Source organism: Ursus maritimus, unplaced genomic scaffold, assembly GCF_017311325.1.
Source record: "Ursus maritimus isolate PB19 unplaced genomic scaffold, ASM1731132v1 scaffold_12, whole genome shotgun sequence".
Classification (NCBI taxonomy): domain Eukaryota; kingdom Metazoa; phylum Chordata; class Mammalia; order Carnivora; family Ursidae; genus Ursus; species Ursus maritimus.
This window is the reverse complement of record NW_024423564.1, coordinates 3,068,468-3,096,423: the sequence shown is the minus strand read 5'-3', so window position 1 is coordinate 3,096,423 and position 27,956 is coordinate 3,068,468. Positions and strand designations below refer to the sequence as shown.

Below are 27,956 nucleotides of genomic sequence, written 5' to 3'. Positions count from 1 at the left end.
CTCAGTTGGTTAAGCGTCTGCCTTCGGCTCAGGTCACGATCCCAGGGTCCTGGGATCCAGTCCCGCATCGGGCTCCCTGCTCAGTGGGAGCCTGCTTCTGCCTCTGCCTGCAGCTCTCCCTGCTTGGGCTCTCTCTGACAAATAAATAAATAAAATCTTTAAAAAATAAAATAAAATAAAAAAATAAACAGAACAATGCGCAGGCAGTATGTACTGACGGGATACTCTGGTCACTCTGTCTTCCTCTCACCTATTTCAGCTTCCTGTTTTCATACACACAGCCACTAGGTGGCGTACCCTTCCAGCCTGAAAAAGTCCTTACTGGGTTGATTCTGTTGTTTATTTATTTAAACAATCTCTACACCAAGGTGGGGCTCAAATTCATCACTCCCAAGTCAAGAGCCGTATGCTCTACCTACTGAGCCAGCCAGGCGCCCCATCCTTATTGGGTTTGACCACTAATTTCAACACAAAACAAGAAGGCCTGGGAAATCAAAACCAATTTAGTTCGTGTGGTGTTTGGTCCTGATTAAAAGAAGCCCCCCAGTCCTTCATGCCTCCCTCCATTCCCATGCCCAAGGTGCACTATAATGCTATAAATAGTCTCAACTAAAACAATTCTCTACACCACATTTCCAGTATGAACTTCTAAGTGCTGGGCAAAAGGAGTAAAATATTGCTCCTTTGATAGCCACTATTCTCTATGCATGTATTTCCACTGGAGACTTTAAGGGGGAGCAGGTGGCTGACCAAGAACAGAACCTGGGTATTTCTGGGTCTCCTGGCTAAATCCATAATAATCTAACCCCACCTTTAAAATAACTACAATAGCTTAACAGCTGGAATTGGGCATACCTATTCTGACTGCTGCTGTCACTTCTACTTAATAGCTGAATGCCCCAGTCCGGCCTCTTCTTGACTCTGGAGTGGTCAAATGTAAGGTTCAGGGAGATGGTGTGAATTCAATAGTGAAGAGGCTGGCTCGAGCTTAAGCAAAAGAAGCTCTCCACAAGGTCCAGCTCAGCTCGTCAGGGAGCCATGGTACGTGGCAATAATGAAGAATGCCATTTACCTGGCCTTGCCCCTGTGTAGTTATTTCCCTCAGGACTCCTCTGGGGCAGACTGGCTGATCGAAGACACCATTCTGATCCTAATACCATCCCAATTTTAACAATTGGGTTCTTTGTTTTTAAGAGAGAAACAAGACACATTCTGTCTTCATATTTTAATATTCAGGATATAAAATCCTAATAATTAAAAAAAACTTAGTTCTCTATAATGGCCAGTTATGATAGAACAATAAAAGGGGACAAGAAAGAAGATGGAAAGAAAAAGGGAAGTTTCCGAAGAGACAGTCCCATTTTTATGCCAGAGCACCCAGCCATATACATGGCAAAAAAAACCCCCAGATACACACAGACAGCGCAAGATAAGCAGAGCAGACAGAGAACCAGGGGAAAAAGAAAGAGGGAGACTGTTATCTTTCTATGTAAATGTGCAGCGTCATTATTAAAGTGAGGGGTGGGTAAACTCTTTTATTGCTCCACCATAACTGCAGACAGTAAATCTTTCAGGCTTTGCGGGCCATATGCAACTACTCTCGTCTGCTGCTGTTCTAGCCCACACGAGGAAAGCACTTCACACAAACAAGCGTACATAAATGAATGGGCAGGGCTATGTTCCAATACATTTTTTTTTTTTTTTAACAATACTGTTGGTGGGATTTGTCGCACCGGCCATAGTTGGCTCAACCTGTTACGGGGATGAAAAGTACAAACAGGCCACTGTTACCTTCTTATACAAAAGCAGTCTCAACATCGGCTAAACCCCATTCAAACTCAATTTAACAGGCACGTTTTTAAAATTTTTAAACAAACAGAGTGTATGAAAAGCAAACAGTACATACAGCCAACAAAATTCTTAAGCATTTACATTTCTATAAGAATTGAAAACGTAAGTCCTTAAAAATTGGTCGAGCCTTACGATAAACAAAAAACCCTAAAAACGATACAAAAATCCTGTGGACTTGTCGTATCTTATTTTGCAAAAGATGACTACTGAAGCCTTACTGAGCATCTATCAGGTGAGAAGCATAATGTCAGCTCCCTCCTCCATGGTCTCAGCTTCCCCACACTAGTTCTCATGACCGTATCAGAAAGGCATGGGCCCTGTGGTGTCTTCTGCATTTCCTACAATTCCCAGGATTACAAGGGGAGTACCGCCAATTAAGCACCAGGAGACACAGCCTGCTGGTACGCACTGAGCACTTCCTGTAGCGAACTGTGGGGACAAGGGGCTCCCACCCAAACCCCCTCACCTCTTTATTCTGCTGTGTTTGCTGCCACCTCCAGCGCCGTTTTAATGCTTCCTTCTCGGCCCCTTTCTCCATCAGTGCGTACAAAGCTTTCCGCAGCATCAAGTCCCGATCATGGAAACCCCACATGCCTGTGGCCAGAAAAACACACCAGGAGGACATCTTACCTCGACCGACCTTTATTATGATGCACATACCCTAGCATGAAGGAAATCAGGCTGAAGACCAGGTTCAAAGAAATCCCTGTGACTCAGGGGAGAGAGACTTAATCATGAGAGAAAAGATGTTCCTACTCTGGAGGTTCAGAAACTTCAAGAACTTAGAAGTGGGGGACACACTACATCCTACAAACTCCGGACAGAAAGCCCCTTACTCATGAGGCAAGTCTAACAAACTAAAATACAGAGCAGCGGCAGAGAAGATTGGCCTGGCACATGGCAATCAGCATCAAGGCCGGAGGGATGGTTGAAAAAGAGAACTTTTTAAAAATCTAAGGCAAAAAACATATTGAATTACAAGTAAGTTTTATAATTAAAGTAAACAAATCCCACAAAACTGATGAAAGCATCTTTTTTATATACCAAAAGAATAAATATTAAGTAGAATGATATACACACATAGTTGTATCCTGCTTACATACTTCCTGCTCAATACTTCTGGGGGGCAGCTCTCAGAGGGGGACCCACGCTAAATCCCGTGTCCTCCACATGCTCTCTGAGTAAGACTGAAAGGCCAGGGCAGGCCTCTCCCCCCCCCCCCCCCCCCGCCCCCCCCCCCCCCCCCCCCGCATGCCCATGCACACGCACACGCTGTACGATCACTTCTGCCTAAGATCCGGGTTAGTGGATTCAGTCCTGCACATGAGATTTAATTCTACTGCTTCCTTTCTGAGGGCCCGGGACACCATCTTCAGGCTCACCCAGAGAGGCTGCATGCAGGAGGCAGTTTCCATCGCCGGTAGTTGCCAAAGGAAGCAGCCTCTGGCAGGTAGGGTCCACACTCACCCACCAGTTCAAACGCCCTACAGAAACAGGAGGAAAAGGAGAGGAGATTATTCGTAAAGCCCGTCCCACTTCCCTAGCTCTAAAACAGTCTCCAAACTTGCCTCCTCTAGGAAGCCTACCCAGAATAAAACCATCTCTGTTACTCCTTATACCCTCTTCACTTACACCTAGTTGATCAGAATCTGGAGAGCATGACTGGTGAGATCAGCAGTTCTTACATGGGGACCCCTGATCTAACCATTATCCAAGGAGACATTTGGCAATATCGGAAATATGTTTGGTTGTCACAACTGGTGGGGGGATGCTACTGGCATCGAGTGGGTAGAGGCCAGAGAGATCGCTAAACATAATATAACGTAGCAGGCAGCTCACACAACAAAGAATTATCTGGTCCTAAATGTCAACAGCGCTGAGATTGAGCAACTCTGGGTTAGATGATGGGGCCAAGGTCATAGGTTGAAATCTGTGTCTGGCTCTGATTCCTTCACCCTGCTCAGGAGACCAGTAAACATCATACAATGAAGCTCAGCACAAATCCATCATCAGTAAAAGAAAAACAACCCAAAACATGTATTCACAGCGTCACGTAAGTATCATCGGCATATCTGAGAGCATGCCAACTTGTACGTGGTATGACTTTAAAGACATGAGCAACAAGACAAAGCACATGAAACACCTCAGAAAGTGAGTCTTGATTCTGTACAGTCATCCCACAATTGCTGATCCTTTCACATGAGGGAAATATTTCATGAATCGTGCTTAAAAGTTTTCTTGAATTACTGAAAAGTCGACAGAAAGAAAAACTGGCCTATGATCTCACTAGCCAGATAACTTGCTAACTTTTTAAAAAAGCATAAATAGAGGCACACAGTTACTATAAAAGGGTACAAATGAAAAATGAAAGCTTCTTTCCCATGCCCCCACCTCCCAGGCCCCAGTCTTTCTTCTAAGGAAGTTCATTTATTTTTTTTTTTTAAAGATTTTATTTATTTATTTGACAGAGATAGAGACAGCCAGCGAGAGAGGGAACACAAGCAGGGGGAGTGGGAGAGGAAGAAGCAGGCTCCCAGTGGAGGAGCCTGATGTGGGGCTCGATCCCAGAATGCCAGGATCACGCCCTGAGCCGAAGGCAGACGCTTAACGACTGCGCCACCCAGGCGCCCCATCTTCTAAGGAAGTTTAATACCTGACTAGCTTTTCCCAGATTCCCAGCAGCCTCGTCCCACCATATTAACTCATTTTAACAGTCATTTAAGACAAACACAACTGTAAAGGTAAATAAATCTTCGGGGAAAGGCTCATATAAACACATGGGACTTTTAAATTAATCACCATTGTACATCATCTGTAGTATTGGTTCTTTCTGGTCACAAGGGTGTTCCAGAGCCAATTATAATTCATTTGTATTTTTTTCCCCATGTATGGATTTTTAGATATTGATTCCTGGGCTGTTCATGTGTATATCTGGTTTCCCTACCATCAAACAGGAAATTTCCAGGGAAAAGTGTCTAATTTGTGTCCCGAAAAGAAGCGCCTAGCTCAGTACATGTTGATCTGACTGACTCCTGACTTTGCAGTCCGCTCCCACACTTAGACAGGAAGCTACTGGTCAAGGCCAGGCCCTCCACGTGGCTGCCTACAGGTGAAGAGCAGAGGGAAGAGCCCGGGAAAAGGAGTACTCACTGACCTGCCTGTTCCAAGGCAACCAACATGGACTGTTCAATAAGGTCTCTCTCTATGAAGCTGCGGAAGTCTTCGTTGTACACAGTGAGATCTGGAAGCTGGAAGGCACAGATGGGCATTTCCAGGGGGTGCTCACTGCTCCCCCCACCCCCACCATTGGAGGAGACATGGGACCGGGCCAGGGAAACAATGCTGGAGCTGGCGTGGGAGATGCCCCTAGACAGGCGTTTTTCTGCAATGAGAAACGGAGTTACCTTAGAACATACACAGCCCAGAGAACATTCTACTCATGCGGTGATGGTTACCTCTTGACAAGGGTTACCTCTTCCAGGCAGGGAAAAACTGTGAGTCTAACTAGCTACCAAATTTCCCAACCCTCTTTCTCAATCCAAATACAAGTGGAGAAATATAGAAAGTAGTATTTTTACAAGCACTTCTATTAGCACCAAATATACATTCCCCTTTCTACCCTTTTTAAAAGAAATTGCCTGAACTTCTCCCCATGACTGTCTTTTTTAATTTCCATTTCCCAACATAACAGGGACTTATTCATTTGGCAACTTGGTCAGTGTTTGGTAGAGAAAAGAGGGAATAAGGGAAATGGGGTTTCATTTGGCTAGACTGCATCAAATTATCACTCTGATAATTTTCACAGTTTTGGAGAATACAGGAAAGAATTTCCATTATAGAAAATTAAGGATAAATCTTACACATCTGGAAACTTTCTTATCTATCATCAATAACATTTATTTACATTATTTACTACAACTTTTCTAGATTCATATTTATCAGAAATGTACAGGTACAGTCATTCTCACTTAACATGCCAGAGAAAGACAGTCATGTAGACAGGGCCCCAAATTATTTTTTTTTAAGATTTTATTTACATATTTGTCTGGGGGGGGGAAGCACAAGCAGGGGGAGCAGCAGGCAGAGAGAGAAGCAGGCTCCCCGCTGAGCAAGAAGCCCGATGCGGGATTCAATCCCAGGACCCCAGGATCATGACCTGAGCCAAAGGCAGACACCCAACCAACTGAGCCACCCAGGCGCCCCTATTTCACTTGTTTCGATTACATGGCACCTACAATTCCCCAGCAGATAGTCTGTGATCATAATCTGCTCCGTGTCATAGTATGATTCATTTGCACGACTTGAGTTATATAAAGATTATCAAAAGCTAAAAACTGTGTTGGGAAGTAGTTCTTAATCCAATACTTGCCAGAGATGACAAGCAAAGTAAATCAAGAGTTGTCTAAAGTTATTTTATAGTGATGTTATTTTTTAAACTATTGTTTTTGGTATTTAAAAAGCATCATAAGCCCATGGTAAAAAATTAAAATACTATCAAATGATGTAAAGTATTACAAAGAAATCTCTCCCTTATTTAAAATTTCTGATTCCTTTCCCCGAGGCAACCTTTGGATCCTTCTAGAATTTTTTATGCACATAGAAACACATATAGCTCTGGGCATCTGGGTGGCTCAGTCAGTTAAAGCGAGTGACTCTTGGTTTCAGCTCAGGTCGTGATCTCGAGGTCATGAAATAGAGCCCCACATGTTCTATGCTTAGACTCTCTCTCCCTCCCCCTCTGTCCCTCCCCCTGCTCTCTCTCTAAAACAAACAAATAAATCTTAAAAAAAAAAGCAATATAGCTTTGATATCATTTTAAGAAACACAAACAAGAACATACTATATAAACGGTACTGCATCTTACCTTTCTCAATAGATTTTAGAGACTTTAAAAAACAGCACATCAAGTTCTACCTAATTCTTTCCAATGGCTGCAGAGTATTCCACAACATAAACGATTTTAATTTATTTAGCTTCTCCTCTACTAACAGACATTAAATGTTGTTTTCAAGCTTTAACTTTCAAGCTTTATGCTGTATATGTGTATGTGTCCACTTACATCTATTTATTTAAAGGACACACACATACAAACCCACATGCACGTACACATGTATGATCAATTCCTAGAAATCAAATTGCTAAGTCAGAGTCTACATGCATTTTAAAATTCTGATACATACTGACATCCCCATCTTTGGAGGATGGCAGTGATCCTTTGAATTCACCCTTTACTCTATCTCGACAACTAGACTGTACTCCCTCATCCATTTCTCTCCCAGGATCTGAAAAAGGCCTTTGGACAGAGTAATAATCAAGGTGCAGTGGGACAGTGTGAGCAGGGGAAGGACCAGGCTCATCTCCAAAGGATGACTCCATTTAGCAGTCCCCTCGCTTCCTTTCTACTCTGCCTGTAGAAACACCCCTCAGTTACCCCAGTACCTTGAACGATGTCATCCTGCCGCTGCAGGGTGGGTCGGGGAGGGCGGGCCGACTCTCTCTCCGAAAACCCTTTTTCAGGGGTCCTAGAGCCACCACTCCCTTCACTAAAGGGTGGGGGCAGGTTCCCAGCATGGACTTGACGTAGCTGTTCAAAATCACTGAGGGCGGCACTCACGTCCCAATTCTTTCCTGGCAGAAGACAAAGCAAAAAGTGAAATGGGTACTCAGAGAACGGGGAAACTGAGGAAAGACACAGAACAATCACTCGAACCATCCTCTCAAAACCAGCAAGCAAAATTCATGTGCACTTCCACCATTCTCCTGTTCTCCATCACACGTTAATTTTCCTCATTAACACTTCAGTCTTCAATACCACAACCTATTTATTTCCTTGTTGTCCATTTCCTAAGTCTGCTCTGTGGGCACTGAAACTTTGTGTCTCTGAACTGAAAGGGCCCACAGAGACCACAGATAAAACAAAGGAAGCCTAAAGAAGTAGAGCGACTTGCCCAAATGCACTGCTAGTTTGCACCAAGGAAAAGTGCAACTAAAGCCCAGGTCTCTCAATTCTGAGATCCAGACAGTTCTTAGCCTCAACATGCTCTATAATGTCCTAAACCATCCAAAATTGTATACAAAGGTATAGGTATGTGCATTTTTCTAAAGAAAAAGAGCTGACAGCTGTCATCAGATTACCAAAAGGAGCTGTTAACTGCCCCCAAATTTAAAGTTAAGAATCACTACTCTACTGAAGGAAAGACCCTAGATGATAGATTTGTCATAATGGATTTTTCTGTTGCTTTCTGCAGTTATATTATTCTATAAATAACATACTGTATGACTGTTCACATTTCTTTCTATCCACTCGTTACTCCCTTAATTCAATTCCTATCACCCACTGCCTCCAATCCACTCTGAAGTACCCCACAAGATTAATCCTTCCAAAGCACTGTTCTGATCATTTCAGTTCCAGAATCAAAATCGCTAACTGCTTGCCACTGGAATAAATTCCAGGCTCCTGTGTCTGACATTCAAGGCTTTCTATGACCTGGCCTACTTTTCCAGCTTTTTCTCTGTGCTTCAATTTCCCTGGCTATGAAAGTGGAAATGATTCCATGTAGGACTGTTATGAAGATCAAATGAATTAAAAGCACTGGTACACAGAAAGTTTTACATATGTATTTATGGCTGTTGTGTTATATCTTGTTATTACTACAATTTTCCAGTAAAGCTGTATGAATCATTAATACCTGATAAATTTCCTTCTGAGCCATTACATTCACCATTTGTTCCAACTCCCTTTGCTCACACTGCTTCAGTCAATCTGGCCTCTTTGCTGTCCCTACAAACATGCTAAGACTGCTCCCACCTATGGCCTTTCCAACAACTGGCCCCGCTGCCTGGATCTCTCTCCAATTTATCTACACAGACAGCCCCTCATCTCCTTCAGATATTTGTTCAAATGTCACATTCTTAATAAGGCCTGCCTTAGCCACCCAAGTAAAAATCAAAACCTATCTCATCGTTTCCCATAGCACTTCCACCTTAACATAGACTTTACAATGATTTGGTTATCATGTTTGTTATTTACTGACTGTCTTTCCTGCTAGAAGGTAAGGGCAGGGATTTTTGTTTGTTTTGTTTCATTCAAGCACCTAGAACTTGGCACATAGTAGACACTCAATAAATATCTGTTAAAGAATGAAGGACTTTTGTCCTGACTCAACAAACGTTTACCACACAGTTGGAAATACAGAACACCATACTGAACGCTGGCTCTGTATTTGCAACCGTGTGGTAAACTCCTTATAATCAGGTCCTAACAGCCAACTTGTCCAAAACTGAATGTCCACCATCTTCCTTCCTAGGACTTGCTTCATCTCCTCTTTCTATAGTCCCCAAATTGGTAATGGTATCACAAGCCCTCCAGGCCAGAAAATTCTGTCATCTTGAGCGCCTCACTACTCAGACCCAACTCCTTCTCTGCCCTCACTATCTAGTCAATGTTTGCACTCATGAAATATCTCTCAAATCTGTTCTTTCTTGTCCATTTTTATTGTCACTGTTCCCATGCAGGTCCTCATGATTGTCCCTGGTCTTTGGGAGAAGCTCAGCTAGTCTTTCTTGCCCTAACATGTCCCCTCTCGAATTTGCTCTTTACACTATAAACCAAAGCTAACTTTTAAAGGAAAAAGCAAGAGAGAAAGACAGAGGCAGGGAGAAAAGGAAGATCAGGCCCTTTGATTTCCCGTCTACATTGTACCTGAAATCCATCCACTTTCTCTCTTCTGCCACCACAGCGGTTCAAGCCACCATCATCACTCACCTCAACTGTGGCAACAGCCTTAACTGGGTCGATCACTTCTCTGGCCACCTTCCAATCTGTGCCACATCCTTCAACCAAAATTCAAATCCAATCACATCACCCCCCTGATTGCCAGCCTTCCCAGCTTCCCACTGAACACAGAATGACATTTAAACTCCTTACCCACAGTCCACAAAGGGCCCCATATTCTGCTTCCTGCCTTTCTACCCATTTCCTGCCACTCGTGCCCCACTCTTCCGACCCAGTGCCAAACTCTCTTTCACCTTAGGTCCTTGTATAACCTTCCATATCAACACTCTCTTCTCTATCCCTTTTGTCTTGCTACTCCCACGCACCCTTCTGGGTTCAGCTCAAATGTCACTTCCTTAGAAAGGCCTTTCTGCACCCTGTATCTGAATTAAGTTTCTCTCTTACACTTCCATAGTACCCTCAACCTTCCCTTCATAGCATAGAAGTGTGTGCACGTGTGTAAGAGAGATTACACAATTATTAACTGTAACATGTTAAGAGCCAGCCTCTGAAACCAGATTGCCTGAGTTCAAATTCCACTTAACTTCTCTGAACTTCAGTTTTTAAAACTGTAAAAGTGGGATAATAAAACTTATATTGTAGAGTGACCGTAAGAATAAAATAATGTATCTCCAGTACCTCACACATACAGCGTTCACCACATGTTACAAGAGGAAGAGGAAGCATTTGAGCTGAATCCCGAAGGCTGAGGAGAATTTCAGGAGAATAATAGAGGAAGGGACACTGCAGACTTAGAAAACAACTTAACGTGACCAGGGAAAGGTGATGTGTTGGGCCAGACTGAAGCATAAGAAGGAGACGGTAGCAGGAAGTAAAACCAAGAGTGCCAGTCAAGGGCAGAGTCATACTGAATTAGCAAACCGGAGTCTAAACCCAGATCTCCCATTCCCTAACTAACAGGTAGAAGCAAATGTCAAACTGTCACACCTTGCTAAGGGCTGACAACCCAGAACATCAGAATGTATGCTAACACCCTGCCCCTTTCACCTCAGGCTTACCCATTTGTGTCATTATATATTTCCATCATCGCAAAACATCTGTTAATTATGACTCCAAACAAAGACTCCTACTGACACGATTCCAAGCCTTAAGGACCTTAAAATCTAGAACGTTCACACTGATGTGTACATACAGATGTAAGTAAACAAAGGCAGCAAAATAAAGACATTAACTTAATTCACTCTACGGAGAATCACCTGTACAAATTAGGGAAGGAAAGAAACAAAACCGCGAGTGATCCCAAAGTCATAAAAGACGACGACTTACAGAAGATCTAGAATTGTGCTTTTAGTGGCTTAATATAAAATTTCACTTGCGTTACCTAAGCATAAATTCACAGTGGAGAAAGCTATACCAAAAATTCAAGATGAGAAGGGGATTTTGCATCTTAAAATTATGGTGAGTCATACACAGGTGGATTATTAGAAGCAACTTAAATGTAAGGTCTGCCACACACAAAGTATCTTTCTGATCACCTTTAAATGCTCCAAGTCATCCTAACAGTAAATATCGCTTCTTACTTTCTCTCTTCTCGTTTTCCCCCTCATGACTCCTTACCTTCCAGGAGATCTCGGGCCAGCCCAGGCTCCGCGCCTGTAGAACGGACAAAATCTGACAGGACAGCATCCATGTCCAGGGTCATGTGATCATTAAGTACTTTCAGGCAGCTGAGGTAGGGTGGACATAGATCAAAATTCAGGCCTCCACCTGAGGAGGAAATAAACACATGAGGCTCAAATTACACTGAAACAGGATGATCACAGCCCAATTTCAGCAGCTTCCTAACCAAATGGGGAAACTATCCCGGCTCGCTCATTTCAGCTGAATTTATTATGGAGAGCAACATTTAGTTTCCCAATTCCTCTTTAATTTCTTAACTATTAAATTAATCGCAAAACCGCATGTCATTCTGAATACTTTTCTTCTACCTTTCTAGAGTATTCCATTTCCACCCAGAAGTTTGCTTATCCAAACTAATGGAAGAAAGCAGCAGACTACCACCCTGAAGAACTCCCCACCTTGTTTATTTCCTTCCTGGCACTTGATATAACCTGGAAATATTTTAATAGTTGCTGTCTAGCCTCCTCCTCTAATATGTAAATTTCTTGAAAGCTGAGTGCTTGTGTGTCTTGTTCACTAATGTGTCCTCAGCATGTATCACTTGGCACAGTGCATGGCATACAGGCCCTCAGTAAATATTTGCTGAATGAATGGGTACATGAACAAATGAATACTATACACTGAATAACTTTATAGAGTTGACTAGTGTTCTGAGGCGAGCTGAGGACATGGAAGGAGCAAGCTGATAGCTAAAACTACTCCAAATAAAACAATAAGCCATTACGCAAAGCACAGTGGAGATCCCAAGGGTACACAAAAGTCAGTTTTTGTCCACTAATTTCATGAACCCAGGAAACATGCCTTTCTCCACTGCGGACAAATGAGCCAAAGAAGCTCACCTGCAGAAGATCTCTTTCAGACTTGACCTTGGCAGAAACTCTGTCCCTGACCTGATAGCCTGGCACCAATCCACATTCCTCTAAAGTTAGCAGTCCCAGCTGAGGAAGCATAACACAGTGAAAAACAATCTCTAACCAAATTCTACCAGAATTAGACAGCTTTACAGTTCTCTGGAGACGAGGGCTTGTTCCTAAACTAACCATAACACACCTGCCCCACCACACCCACCAACCCCCTGCGTTTTAGGGAAGGCCCAAAGTAGAATTCTCAAAGGTAAAAGGTGACTCAGGTGACTCTCTGCAGAAACATCGCCTCCTAAACAACCCAAAGTCTAAGGGTGACTCAGATACCTTTTCTTCAAACCTCCCCCAATCCCAGGACACAGCCTGTCTAGTGGTATGATTAGATCCTGATTTTCTGCATTCCTTAGAAATATTAAGGCAAATAAACAGCAATGACTCGCGGGTCATAAAACCAGGAAGTGACTAACTTGAGTGCAGGGACGTGTTTTATTCATATTTATAGCCCCAACACCTAGCACCTAGCACAGCACCTACAATACTGTAGGCATCAATAAATGCCTGATGAGTAAATGATTAAATGACCAAGTGGACCTCTACACCAGCCACCACCAAGCCAATCTATTTTTGGCTTAACTCAGCAGATGAGAAATTGCAGGGTCCTTCGTACTTCCTATCACCCCTCTCTTTCTAAGTGTCTGCCCTGGTCCCAATCCATCTCTCCAAGTTTCAGAAACTCTCTTTTCTGAAGAGACATCATCCGTACTCTCACCAGTTCCACCACCCTCGTATCGTATGATTCTTACCCGCACCTATATATGTTAGCTGGGTAGCTGTGGTCAAATTACTTACAGGCTTTCATTGCCTCTTGTGTATCCTAGACTTGGAGTCGATGACCTCTAAGATCCTTTCCAGGTTTAAAAAATGAACTTCTCCAGTTCACTGTAGCGTCGTAAACCATGATCCTGACATTCTCTTTTAGTCTATGTATTATCAATGTCTGATTTCCTTCCATTTCAATATCCCAATTGTCAGAAAAGGCTGCCAATACATGAGGAATTTTTGGCCTAACATACCTCAAATTCAAAATGTCACATTATAAAATAAATTAGTTCCTTACATTTTATACTCAAGAATTAAACTCCGTCAGAATTCATAAATGAATGAGTGGTTTCTCCCTCCCCTAATACAGACAAGAATTTCCTCTCCAAGCCCATTTTAGTCACTGTCTTAGAGGTCACAGGAGATGGCTGCAGCCCAAGTAACGTGAAAGCATGACTAATCCAAAACCAAGAGCAAAGCTGCAAAATGAATTTCAATCTTCTCTCTTTAAAAAAAAAAAAAAATTCAAAGGAACTTAGTAAAGCCACTTTAATAACTTTCTGAAAGACTGTGGGAGGTATACAGTAAGCACACAAATAGCCATCAGCAAAAAGATGCTCAGCAGAGGAGGGCAGAGTTGATCAAGCCACAGGCATGTAGGCAATTTCCCAGCCAGACATAGGCTCCCATGACTGAGGAGCCAATAAAAACCATCAATTTCATGGCATCACAGATCTCACTCGCCAACACAGTAGGTCATTCTTTTCAAAACACTACTTTTGAGAAGTAATTTTGTTTTAAGATTTTATTTATTTATTTGACAGAGAGAGACAGCCAGCGAGAGAGGGAACACAAGCAGGGGGAGTGGGAGAGGAAGAAGCAGGCTCCCAGCGGAGGAGCCTGATGTGGGGCTCGATCCCAGAACGCCGGGATCACGCCCTGAGCCGAAGGCAGACGCTTAACGACTGAGCCACCCAGGCGCCCCAGTAATTTAGAGATCCAACATTATCTAGAACGACTTGCCAAAAAATTCAAAGCACTAAACCAAACTTCTTGGCAGCACATTCTACGTTTGATGCCTCCAGGAGCAGGCCGCAGACTCCACCCTAACCCCACCCAACAGGTGAGAACAGTAGCTTTTGTTACATCATCATGAACACCTGGCTTGAGCTTCTCAAATTCCAAACAGGCAAAATCCACAACATGGACTAAAACACACAGTCCTTGGCTCTGTCTCAGCACACAGGAAGAAAAAAAAAGAAAATACTGGCTTTCAAACTTTCAAACAAAACAGAGGAGGCACTGAAACATCTGTTGATTGTATGGTGTTTAGACAAATCTCAATTGGGGTCAAAACCCTCCAGTCCTCCAACTGGACGAGGTATTACTGATTACTTAATCCAATGTCTGCCCCCATGCAGAAATCCTTCTATTACATCTCTGACAGGGAAATCACCCAGTTTCCGCATGGATACAAGCTTTGATGGAGAACTTGTTCCTTTGCCACAATGTCCGTCTTATTGTTGGACAGATCTAATCATCAGAAAACACTTTTCTAAATTAAATCACCAACCCACCTCCCTCTGTAACTTCCACATAGTGACCTGTGTTCTCTTCTCCAGAACAATAAAATCCACACCCAAGAATGATGGCATTTTCATAGACAAAGATTAGAGAAAGCAGTTCTCCACATAAAAAGGTGTTTACAAACAGAGAAACAAATAAGGCTTGAAAAGTCAGGTGGGCTGCCCGAAGTGTGGCCATTTTGGACATGCACTCTACTGCACCCACTGCCTCCCAAGGCACTAGGGCATTACTGAACCCCAAACAGCACTGATTCTTACCCGCTGTGCCTATCTAGGACACGCACTCTACTGCACACACTGCCTCCCAAGGCACTAGGGCATTACTGAACCCCAAACAGCACTGATTCTTACCCGCTGAATTCTTCACACAGGAAAAGGCTGTGCCTATCTCTCACATTTATTCAAGACTTAGACACCTGCCTTATATTGCCCTCATTTAAACCCTCCCATTTTCCTCATCAATTTTAACACCCAGCTACACGATCCATCCAATGTGTCTGCCATAAGAGTTTCATAATCTCATCAAATGCAAAGACCTTCATCTCCACTCCAGCACCTCAGTCCTGGATCCTGCCATCTCCTAAAACTATTCCACCTCTGTATTTTCAACATCCAAAATCTTACTTTGGCCACAATCTTATCTTCCTTCCAGCTTTCCCTACTACTAAACCTGCTCTCTTACCTCGAGATATCCTCACCTCAGACTAAGTCATCCAATTCTTTAACCACCTTACTCACTAATTCACCAAAAATCATGCAGTGCCTACTATGTGTTAGGTGCACTACGTTCAGGATTAGAAACACAACAGGGAACTAGACAGGCACAGTCTTTATCCTCATGAAGATTCCAGTCTGGAGAAAAAAAGAAAAACACAAAATTTCACAGAAAATTGAAATAAAGAAATGCTGGACAGATGGCTGTTATCTCCTACCGGGAGTCAGAAAAAAAGTTTCCCAAGGAAGTGATATTACATCTAAGGACCAAAGAATGAGTAGGAACTGGAGGACAAACTGGGAAAGAAAGAATGCTCCAAGCAGAAGAAACATATATCGATGTTCTGTAGCAGGAAGAAACACAGAGGTGAGAATGGTACAAAATGAGGATTAAGAGGGGTCTGGTGGACCCTGCTAAACGTTGAGATTTTATCCTAAAAGTAACGAAAAGCTACTGATGGGTTTGTAAGCAGGGACAGGACACGATCAGATCTGAAATATTAAAAGATCCCCCTGGTTGCAGTGAGAAGAGTGTGGAAGGAGCACAATGGAAACTATTGCAAAGACATGACGGTGGGGGCGCCTGGGTGGCACAGCGGTTAAGCGTCTGCCTTCGGCTCAGGGCGTGATCCCAGCGTTATGGGATCGAGCCCCACATCAGGCTCCTCCGCTGGGAGCCTGCTTCTTCCTCTCCCACTCCCCCTGCTTGTGTTCCCTCTCTCGCTGGCTGTCTCTATCTCTGTCAAATAAATAAATAAAATCTTAAAAAAAAAAAAAAAAAAGACATGACGGTGAGCTGGACTAGGAATGACAGCAGTGATGACTAAGACAAAATGGTGGATAGATGCCACTGTATCCCTTCTTGCCTAACTGAATGTGAACCCAATGACTGACCATTTATTTTCCAGTAAAAACCTAGTTCTGCTATTCTTCTTTCATCTGCCTAACCTGGAAGGCTCCCACATTCAACTTCTCTGCTACTACCTGGGGCTACTGAGCAAGATCAGAGCACATAACCATGCAGAGCAACCCAACTACACATAAACGGCATTCAGTCTACTTTCAATGAAACACGGCTGTCTTCTGCTTGACTTTGGTACAAGTCAACCAATCTTCTCGCTACTATCCCCACACCTCCACCATTCTCCTACCCAATCCTTATCACTCCCCTTACTCCTGACACATGACCTTGCCTCCAACTTCACAGAAAAAAATTATGAAACAAAGCAAGAGGAGTTCCTTCAGGTTTCCTCCCCTGTCCCTACCTGCCAGCTGTTCTTCTCCTCCATCCTACAAAACTCCCTAAAATCAACGTTCACTGATGCTACTTTCTCACCTAGGTGCAGTGCTCATCCTGTGATTCTATTGAAGGAGAATGGCACTGGCTTACAATAAGATCACATTTTCCTCACTGCTTATCTAAAGTGATCTCCTCGTAGCACGTGATACTTCTTGATCACTCTTCCTGCTTCTCTGGCTCCGTGTCTTGGTCACCTTTGTGGACTCCTCTTCCTAACCAAGGGCTGGTGCACCCAAGGTTCTACCTTCTTCCATCTTTTCTTTTTCTTTTCTCTTTTTTTTTAAAGATTTTATTTATTTGACAGAGAGAGACACAGCAAGAGAGGGAACACAAGCAGGGGGAGTGGCAGAGGGAGAAGCAAGCTTCCCGCTGAGCAGGGAGCCCGATGTGGGGCTCGATCCCAGGACCCTGGGATCATGACCTGAGCAGAAGGCAGACGCTTAACGACTGAGCCACCCAGGCGCCCCCCTTTTTCCATCTTTTCAATTTATATCATCTCCATGAGAATTTCATTCATGTCCCTGAGCACTCAAATGCTGGTAACTTCAAATGTTTCACAGCCCCAAACTCTCCAGCTCACCTGGGAATCCCACACGCACTTTAAACTCGGCACATTAAAAGCATGAGCTCATTCTCTCATCTCTGCCCCTCCCCCTTTCAAACTACTCCTCTTCCAGTATTGCCTATTCTAGCAAATGGTACCATCATCCGCCCTATTATCCAAGTCAAAAAGCCTGGGAGCCACTCTGGACTTCTCTTTTACCTTATCCTCATTCACAAATAGTCCTTTATGAAGTTCTACTCATTTTCCCTTTAAAATTTCTCAAATCCATCCCACACTTTTCATAAACTACAACTCTTTTATTCTCTCTCAGGTTTTCATAACCTGTACTCCAGGAAATAGCTTCCTCATTTCTCCCTCTTCCTCTCTCCAGCCATCGGTTGCTTGTGGAGGCTGATCAATCTACAATGCAAATAGATATTATAGCTCACTGCTCTAAATTCTTCAACGACTAAAGCTTAAGATCCCTTCACAATCTGGCTCTGCCTAATGCTCCGGCCTCATTCACCTGCCACCTTCCCTCTGCTGTCCTGGTAGTTCCCCAAGTACACCATGTGCTCACATTGCAGTTCCTTTGCCCACGTTGTTTCCTGCTGCCTGGAATGACTTGTGGTCTGGCAGGGGAATTCTTGTCTCTAGTCCTATAAGACTACCTTGAGTAATACCTTGTTTGCAAAACTTTCTCCAGCTTCCCAACAAACTGCCCACTTCCTCGCTGCTGCTGCACCTGGTACTCCACCTCTGTAATATATATTATTTATCACACCACACAGTACTTGTGTTTATTTACACATTTGTCTCCCCCACTAAACCATGAGCAATTTGAGGGCAGGAATCTTGTCTTGTTCATCCTGCATACCCAAGCACCTAGTAGGTACTCAGTTTTTGTTTAGATAAGCTGAGCTGTATTTGTACAGTACCCTAGCACACACGCGCACGCGCAGACACACACACACACACACACACACACACACACCAGTATTGCAGATAATCAGATAATTAGTGTTGTAAATAGGCAGGTCTAAAACAGTGGCTCATCTCAAAGACATTTGTTTAAGATTGTTATATGATCTTATTTGCAACAAATTTCTCTTCCTAAACATTGTTTAACTCAGACTAACATTACAATCAGTCTGCATGCTCTGCATGCCCAACTACTTAGTAACAGAGAAAAATGACCCAAAATTAAATACTGATTATAGATAACAGTTACGTTAAAATGCCTGAGAAACTACTGACCCTACATTTTCTCGTTTACTACATCCCCCAAAGCGTCCACATTCTCACACTATACCCTCTCCCAGTCCCAGTGATGCACTACAGCTGTGTCTGGGTCCCCTCCAACTCCTCCCAAAACTCAGTGGAAAACCACAACATTCAAGACTGTCAAGAATTTTCAAAGGTCAGAGACTCCTCCATGTCTATGATGTCAGTCCCAAGGAATCCAGACAGGGAGAAAGAGGAGGGACAAAAACCCTTAGAAATTTCACACAATTCTTGATTAGGTGGGAGGGAAAAATGAAAGAGTCTCTTGGCAGATTGTTTTTAATTAATACGGGTCCTTCCAAGTGAAAGAAACAAAATATAACCTTCTTTAAAGAAAAGAGAATACGACCAAATTTCACCAAAAAGACCTATGCAGACCTATGTTACAACCCAGAGATAACACAATGGGTCTAAAAGGAAAAACAGAAGTGACAGGAAGTAATATGCACTGAAGCTTCAGACATTATTTCATTTTAACTTCCAAGTAACTCTAAAAGGTTGGTTTGTACCAGTAACCCTACCTTAGAGGTGAGGCCACTAAAGCTCACAAAGGTTGGGTAACCCACTCGAGGTTACTAAAGTGGAAAGCCGCAGAGCCAGACTTTCACGCACCCAGCCTACCAGACTCCAGACCAGAGCCCCGTACCACAGCACCTAGTCCAGGGAGGAGAACTGAGAAAGCACATGCCATCCACCCATGTGCCAGTCTACCCTCCCTGTTTCAGCTGCTTTCAACACCACAGTGAGACAGAACTGGCTCTGGATTCAGACAGATTTGGGTTCAAATACCAGTCTACCTACTAAGGGCTATCCTGTGGGTAACTAATATAACCATTTTGTGCCTCCATTTCTTCATGTATAAAATGGGGGAAATACCTGCATTTCAGACCTCCTGTTAGGATTAAATAACTGAAGATACATTAGGGCAGGGCCTGGCATAAAGTAGTCCTCAAAAAAAGTCAGTTGCCTTCCTTCTGCCTAACTCCCCCACATACTCCGCCTCACTCCACTAGTGCCCAATACAGCCCCTGTACCTTTCCTCCAAAAGCTCCCTCTACTCATCCCAAACAAACCCTCCAGTCCCACAGCCATTTCCAAGGCACCGTCAACACATGCACAGAGCACCCAGTCTATCATTCCCATTCCAGCATCTTTCAACTCCTTGAGCCTCCAAGAAAATGTTGCAAATGGACTTTTTGGGCTGTTCCTTCTACCAGATGGTCCCTCAAAAATAACAGCAAAAGAAAACTGTCTGTCCTCTCCTAGATGTACAGACAGAGCTAAATAGCTCATTCATCCCCAAATTTCCAGGAATAGCAAATTCACACATATTTACTGAAATTCTAACATCTTAATCTACCACTCCTATCTCCCCATGTTTATCCCTTACTACTCACTCACTCTAGATTCAAAGATTTTATAATAGTCTCTTAATCTCATGCATGTTGTCTATTTTTTGGAAAAAAAATGTTTACATCTCCTCCCACTCACCCTGCACAATTCTGGGTTGTTTTCTACCTCCACAACAGTGTATACTCAAGGAATAGCCATTTTCTGTCCCTAAATCAAACTTAAGAAAACTCAATCATATAATTTACCATTCCCAATTTATTAGCTTACTATATGCTATTGTGGATACATACTAGTAAGGACTCAAGAATTGGCTCCATGGCTTTATCACTACCACTAGTATGTGTATATGTCACAACAAGATTTAACTATTTTTTCAAGAGTTTCTAGCCTTTTTAATCAGGCCTACAAATAGCAAAATGAATCTCTAAGAGACAAATCCACTAACAGCCAAATGCTGATATAAAGATCAGGGAGAAGTTCACAGAGAACTCCTTAAGAACTGGCATGTCTTTTCAGTGCTACTGATAAAAGGCTCTTCGGATTACAGTTACTTGGGAAATTTAATAATTCGGAAGACGTGCACAATGGAAGTGACCTTTAGAAAAATAAGAGCAGACAGAGTCATAAAGAGAGGCTGTTATTATAAAATTGGCACAACAGTAACTTGAATAGAAACAAAAATCATGTTAATGTTTATTTTTTTAGATCCAGACCAGTATTTCTATTTGCCACACACAACGAATTTTTTCTCTTTCCTTTCAGCGAGGGTCAAAGATAGTTCAAGGTTTGATTCTCAATACATTCAACTTTTAAGAGGATAGTCTGTAAAAGTAAAAACTCAACATAAGCCCTTAAAGATTCTGATTACTAAACTTTTGACATGAGAGGAAAAAAATAAATCCCACAAGTCAACAGAGGCTAGTCTAATAGTAAAACACATTCTTTCTCTGAATCAACCCGCATTCAGTAGCTGAACACAATCTTCTCTCCCCTTCTTGATTCCTAACTACCGGTCATTTCACTGTCAATTAGAGAACTTCTCTTCAAGGAGAGATATAGCAGAAGGAAAAAAATTCTAATTATGAACTATCTACAATTAGTTACCCATAGGAAATTTATTCATTGTGTAAACTTATTCTGGTAAATTAACTTCCTGCAGCACACAACTACTAATTCTTTAAAAGCCCCAAACAATTAGAAAAAGAAATCTGTCTTTTATAAAATTACATAACTCCGTTCAAAGAAAGATACTTTTTATTACTATGATTATGTTTAAAATTCTCCATCGGCACGTTCCACAGTTCCATCTGTCCTGGCCATATCTAGACCTCATTTGAACTCCTCTAGGCCCAGTATTTGCAACAGTCACTGGCACTTGCTGTTACCATATCCTGCCTTGTAATATTAGTTGGCCTTCCTGATACTCATATCTAATCTCTCCAATCTGACTATCATTCATTCAATCGAAATTTATCCAGCTGGGTCCACCATGTACAAGGCACTGCCCTAGGGCCCTGGAGATACAAATGAAGAAGAGAAGCCACAGTCTGGGCACTCCAGTCTGCTGGGAGAAATCTAAACATGTTATTCATGCCCAATGGGGTAGGAAGAGGTATAAGAACTAGTTTACCTGGATGGGTTAGGGAAGTTTCTCAAACTGGATCTTTAAGGATGTGCGACAGGGAGATCATCAGGCTGGAAAACAAGATATATTCTACATAGAATTAAGATCCTTGAGGTTGGCACCTTTCTTTTATACTTTAAGAAATTCTAAACAGGCCTAAAAAATTGCTTGGCACATAGCAGATGCCTAACAAATATTTGTAATTCTAAATTATTCATGCTGGTCCATGTGTATGGATGACTGAGAGCTAATCTATATCTAAAATAGGCTTGTGAATTATTTACCGGTTTCAAATGTCATCATTCGCCCCATAGATACATATAATCAAGTTCTATGCGAATATATCTGTACAGCTGTCTGTTCACTAAAAATAGCTTCTCTTTCGCTGTAATTTCTGTTCTTAAAGCACTTCCACAAATAAGGCCTCGTTTAATAAGAATTCTAAAAATTAAATACTCTTTTTGAGGTTTTTAATCCCCTCTTTTCTGATGGAAAATATATACACACAGAGAAGCTTACAAAGCTTAAATGATACCCTGATAGCAAGGAGCCTGGACCTAGGTATTCTGAATTTGAATACAGGCTTTATATCAGTTCTACAGGGACTTATGACAAAATCAAATTGGTTTGGCCATGCAAACTCCACATACTAAGGAATTCTTGATTATTTTGCTTCTAAAAATACTATCCATATTCATCCACACTACTAGCCCCATCCTCCCCACCCCCCACCAACTCCACCAATACACACATATTTCTATTTCTAGGTTGGAGTTAGGAAACAGAAACTCCAACCCAGGATATCCTGAGACCCAAATAATTTTGGGTCTCTTTCATTTGTATAGGTTGTGCCATTTGTGGTAGTAATTTTTCTTTTAAAAGAAACTGAGCCTCGGGTGCCTGGATGGCTCAGCTGCTTAAGCATCTGACTCTTGATTTCTTCGGCTCAGGTCATGATCTAAGGGTTGAGACGCACCTGGCGCAGAGCCTCCTTAAGATTCTCTCTCCTCTCCTCGAGTCTCTGCAACACCCCCCCCCCGCCACATACCACCATTCTCTCTCTCTCTCTCTCGTTCTAAAAAAAAACCTTTTAAACTGCTCTCAGTGTGGAGTCTACTTGTCCCTCTCCCTCCCTCTCTGCTCCTCTCCCTGTGCTCTCTCTCTCAAATACATTAAATTTAAAATAAATAAAAGCAACCAAGCCTCTTATATTTAAGCACATAAAACTAGTTATAAGCATAATAATATAATCTGACTTCCCTCTACCTGGGAACACAGACTATACACTTCTATTTTTACATAATTAATACTTCACATTTGGGTCTAATGTGGAACGAGCCTGGTGGTGAGGTGCAGAAAGTCAGTCTACTTTCCTTGTTTGGCACTTTGGAATTATGGACTTTGGAACCAGGACATCAGAGATCACTTCATTCCATCCCTCAAATTACAGATGAGAAGACTGAGAACCAGGTAAGTGAGATTAAGTGACTTGCCCAAAGACACAGAGCTAACTAGTGCTAAAACTGTGTATAGAACATAAATCTGTGGACTACTATTCTTTTTTCTCTCTCTAAAGATTTATTTATTTATTTTAGAGAGCACGAGAGAGCTCATGCACACACGCAAGTGGGGTTAGGGGCAGAGGAGGAGAGAATCTTTAAGCAGAACTTCCTCTTCTCCCCACTGAGAGCAGAGCCCAAAGCGGGGCTCAATCCCTTGACCCATGAGACCATGACCTGAGCTAAAACCAAGAGTCAGATGCTTAACGGACTGAGCCGCCCAGGCGCCCCTGCTGACTCCGATTCTAGCAGTCTTTAACCTGACTTGACATATATCAATGACTTTCAATTCTCCATGTGATCTACTTTGTGGATTTATGTATGAAAACTTCCTTTCCTCCTGCCATCCAGAAAAATCTCTTACTTCTACAGATGTGTGCCAAAGAAAAAGATGCATAATTAGGAAATTTAATCACTTAAGCAAACCATTAAGGGAAATCATCTATACAGATGATCATTAGGGCGTGCTAAATCAAACCCCATGTGTGTTGTGCTCATCACCACTAAAGATATAAACTGGATTTGGAAATATTCTTCTAGCACTGGATCCCTGAGGTCCAAAGTTTTGTAGCAAGAGGGCAGGATAAAATTAAGTGTGACAAAGAGATTTTTTTTTCTTTTCTATTGATAGTCTGAAGCTCTAATATGCTGTTATGAAATCATGGCAGTAACTAAATTTTGAACAGAATAAAACATAAAATAAAAACCAAGAGAGAATAAAGCATCAACTTTTAACACATTATTTCTCCCTGTCCCAGAGAGTAAATAAAATGCGTGCCAGCATCAGAGCAATCACTTTTCTCACATTCACTTTGTTTCATGTTGATTTGTGGGAAAGCTACACCTCTTCTTCCTCTTAGGAAGGGCCATCAGCACAATAGCACCAGGTCACTGCAATTCTCCCCTAATGAAAACCTTACCTCCCCCTCAATCATTCAATAAGCACTTAGGAAGGACCCACTGCATGCCAGGCAGTCTGCCAAGTGAAGGGGATGCGTAAACCAGTAAGTCATCATCCCTGCTCTCTAGAGGTGCATCTAACAGGCTGATTCCAGAGAAAACCCCAAGATAGGTATCAGTTAACTTCCTTTATTCAACACAGATTTACTGAGTTCCAGGCATCGGAGACAGAAAAAGATGAAGAGTAAACTTTTAAAAGAGTCTTTTCAAAATTCACTAAACTTGCTCTTCTGAATTATTAAAATCACATGTTCTTCTCCAAGAATGCCAATCATCAGAAGTTGACTGTAAAGGATTTTGATGGTAAAACCTAGCCAAGTATTTTGGTCAAACACACTGTTTCCTTAATCCTACCACTGTGGGAGGCCATACTGTCCTAGACGGATACATTTTATCAGTATAGGATCCACAGTAATGGATTGTAGTTATCTTACCAATGAACTGGAAGGAGTGGTTTCCTGTATTGACAGATGCTTTCAGTAGAATGCACTATGTCAAACCTACGACAAATCCTGTTTAACTTTCTTGCCGCAACAGTGTATATCTAAGTACTATAGGCAACCCCTCATGATGACATAGCCCCAGGCCAAGTTTTCAGGGTGACAAGTCTCTGCTTTTCCTTTTACGTTCCACAAAAAGTACAAAAAGTATGAATTAGTACACAAGTCATTTGGCAAATATCCTGTTGTCCTCTGAGTTCTTCTCCTTGAAATTACTCCAGGAAACCAACCTTCATTAGAATGAGTCCTATTCCATTAATATTTTTAACATTACTATTGGTAGCGGTGGTGGTGGTGACAACAAATGCTAGCTTTGCAGTTCACAAAATACTTTCAAATATACTACCTCATTCACTGAAAAAAATGCAGGGGATAAAAGGAAAAATCATAGGCAACTATCTCAAATATCAAAAATCAAACCGAGTTTAACTGGAATTGAAAAGCAAGCATTTTCAACTCTACCACAGGGTCAAGAAGCTAGTTCTATCAAAAAAGCACAGGATTAACCCTAACAAAGCAAAATCACACATTTCCCTTTAAGTTAGGCCTGATTCAATTTGTACATGTTAAGACCACAATTTCAGCAAGAATCTGATATAAATCTTCGATAGCCCAATCCCTTTTCCAAATGCCTTACCCAGAGTTAAATGATCAATAACTACTCTTCTAAAGAAGGCACAGTTAATGAGAAAGCTGCCCTAGAAAGACAAACGGACAACATTTACCATTCAAGCACCTTTAAAGATTTAACTAGTATTTACTGTGTACCAATCAAGTACCAAGCACTAGGTTAGACACATCCATATAAATCATCTCATTAATCTTATGTGTCATGCACAGATATGACTAAATCCCAATCCTTAACTGACCTGGGTTCCTAAAACCAACTAGTTCTTTTTTTTTTTTTTTTAAGATTTTTTATTTATTTATTCGACAGAGATAGAGACAGCCAGCGAGAGAGGGAACACAAGCAGGGGGAGTGGGAGAGGAAGAAGCAGGTCCCAGCGGAGGAGCCTGATGTGGGGCTCAATCCCAGGACTCCGGGATCACGCCCTGAGCCGAAGGCAGACGCTTAACCGCTGTGCCACCCAGGCGCCCCTAAAACCAACTAGTTCTAATACTAACTACCTTGATCCTACCTAATTAATCCCTAAAACTCAAATGGAACTCAGCTTCTCAGTCTCACAGACCTAAGCATTTTTTTGTGCTTCCTACAAGGTAATGCTTAGCACAAAACCTGTGTGCCTATTTTTAAGCTCCTAACTCCAGAACAAACACCGTACATCCGAAATGTGGCACATGGTGATAACAGACATAATCGAAAACAAGTAACTCTCTTGCTTCACACTAGCTAAAGAATAAACCTAGAATACTAACAAAACTGAATTTTTAAAAAAGATTTTACTTATTTGAGAGAGAGCGAAAGCGAGAGAGATCACAGAGCTCTGGAGAGGGAGAAGCAGATTCGCTGCCGAGCGGAGAGCCCTGCATGAGCCTGGATCCCAGAACCCTGAGATCACGACCTGAGCCAAAGGCAGACGCTTACCAACTGAGCTCCCCAGGCACCCCACAAAACTAAATTTCAGCTGGGCAGAAGACACTGGATTTTATTTTATCCTCTTAAAATTTTATTTATTTGAGAGAGTGAGTGAGAGAGAGAACATGAGGAGGAGAAGCAGAGGGAGAGGTAGAAGCAGACTCCCGCTGAGCAGGGAGCCCGACACAGGGCTTGATCCTACGACTCCAGGATCCTGACCTGAGCCAAAGGCAAACGCTTAACCAACTGAGCCACCTAGGCACCCCAGACATTGGATTTTAAGTCTTCCCAACCTCAAGACTATTTTCTAGTCTTCTGAATACAGAAAGCCTTCTCTATTTGAATGAACTGCAGAAGGCAAGTTTGACCCAAGAGTCCCCACTCACATACTCATCAAAGAGAACCGGGGGAAAAAGAAAAAAAAAAAATTCCAACTGGTATGACCACATTACAACGTTAACCTCACATTACTCACCATCATGCTACAAGAAAGCACTTGCAAGTGGGCAAGGAATGTTCAGGAAGCCAAGGAAACAAACAAAACTCTCCCAGTCCTCAAAACACAAACATATCCACATGCCAAAGCAGGTCACACTGTCCAGTTTATACCCAGTATGAGTGAGTGGAAAGGGAGTGGGGAGAGGGGAGGGGAAGAGAGGAAAAGCATTATTGGGCAGGTGTGCTTGTCAGCACCAACGTATTTCTTTCTTGGATTCATGGAGAACCTTTTTTTTTTTTTTTATGTAAAGATCCCTTGATTTTTTTTTTTTTTTAAAGATTTTATTTGTTACAGAGAGAAAGCACAAGCGCTCACACATGAGAGATGAGGAGGGGCAGAGGGAGAAGCAGACTCCAAACTCCCTGCTGAGCAGGGAGCCCAACAAGGGGCTCTATTCCAGGACCCTGAGATCATGACCAGAGCTGAAGGCAGATACAGACGCTGATGCTTAAGCAACTAAGCCACCCAGGCACCCCATGGAGAACCCCTTTAAACAAAGAAATACTGTGAGGAGCACCTACCTTTATAAATTGATTTACTTAGGTAATCACAGAGAACATGCAATATATATAAATGGCAGCATGTTATAGTGGTTGCATACATTTCCTCTGAAATCCACCAGATCTATATGTAAATCCTAGTTCTGTCACTTTCTTGCTGTGTGACTTTGGGCAAGTTATTTAACTTCTCTGTGCCTTAGCAGGGACTTCATCTGATAGTCACTGTGGTATCCTCAGCAACTTCAACAGTACCTAAATATCTTGGCTGAATTGATAAATATTTTTATTAACACAGGAATAAATATTTCAGATGAATTAATCTAGAAATAGGTATAAGAATATCTACCTATCTTACTGAACAGTTATGAGTATTAAGTGAGGTGATATATAAAGTACTTAGTATAACTCGTGGTAGGGTCTCACTATTAAACAGTAAAGTTTTCTTCCCTTCCCAGCCAGGTCAGAAGTTATAACAGAAGAGTCATGGCAAAGATTAAAATGGGCTAAGAGGGATGCCTGGTGGCTCAGTCGTTAAGCATCTGCCTTTGGCTCAGGTCATGATCCCAGCGTTCTGGGATCGAGCCCTGCATCGGGCTCCCTGATCAGTGGGAAGCCTGCTTCTCCCTCTCCCACTCCCCCTGCTTGTATTCCCTCTCTCGCTGCCCCTCTCTCTGTCAAATAAATAAATAAAATCTTTAAAAAAATAAATAAGTAAAATTTAAAAAATGGGCTAAGAATTACAGAAGCCAAGCATTGGAAAATGTTTACTACTAAGGCCCTAGTCATAAAATCTAGGAATATTTCACCTTGGCAGATGAAATTAAATAACAGACTCTTGTAGTAGGTACATAATAAATGTTACTTGATCCAGATAACGCTACTGTGAGTGTTCAGGTATCTGTTATTACCAGATAAAAGCCTGGCAGAATAGGAAAAGTGAAAGAAAAAGAAAGGAAAGGAAAACAGAAGGGAAAAGAAGTGAGACCGAGTCACATCTTAAATATAACAGACTATATATTTAAAAACCAAATATAAAGGATTTTTAGAA

The 27,956-nt window shown here is 42.2% G+C and overlaps 1 protein-coding gene across 4 annotated transcripts in view; it reads right to left on the bottom strand.

Moving 5' to 3' along the window:
• OTUD7B (OTU deubiquitinase 7B) overlaps positions 1-27,956 on the bottom strand; it is a 55,318-nt gene that overhangs the window by 13,157 nt on the left and 14,205 nt on the right. Inside the window, exons 1-6 of one of the 4 annotated variants that reach the window (XM_008695735.2) lie at positions 21,360-21,422; positions 11,204-11,353; positions 7,291-7,479; positions 5,006-5,233; positions 3,234-3,335; positions 2,318-2,445 (exon numbers count right to left, since the gene is read on the bottom strand). In XM_008695735.2, coding sequence (XP_008693957.1) covers positions 2,318-2,445; positions 3,234-3,335; positions 5,006-5,233; positions 7,291-7,479; positions 11,204-11,288 — 732 coding nt within the window. In that variant the 5' untranslated portion in view covers positions 11,289-11,353; positions 21,360-21,422. Of the gene's footprint in view, positions 1-2,317; positions 2,446-3,233; positions 3,336-5,005; positions 5,234-7,290; positions 7,480-11,203; positions 11,354-21,359; positions 21,423-27,956 lie in introns of those variants that run through there. The other 3 variants (XM_040626810.1, XM_040626811.1, XM_040626809.1) reach the window with 3 other exon arrangements.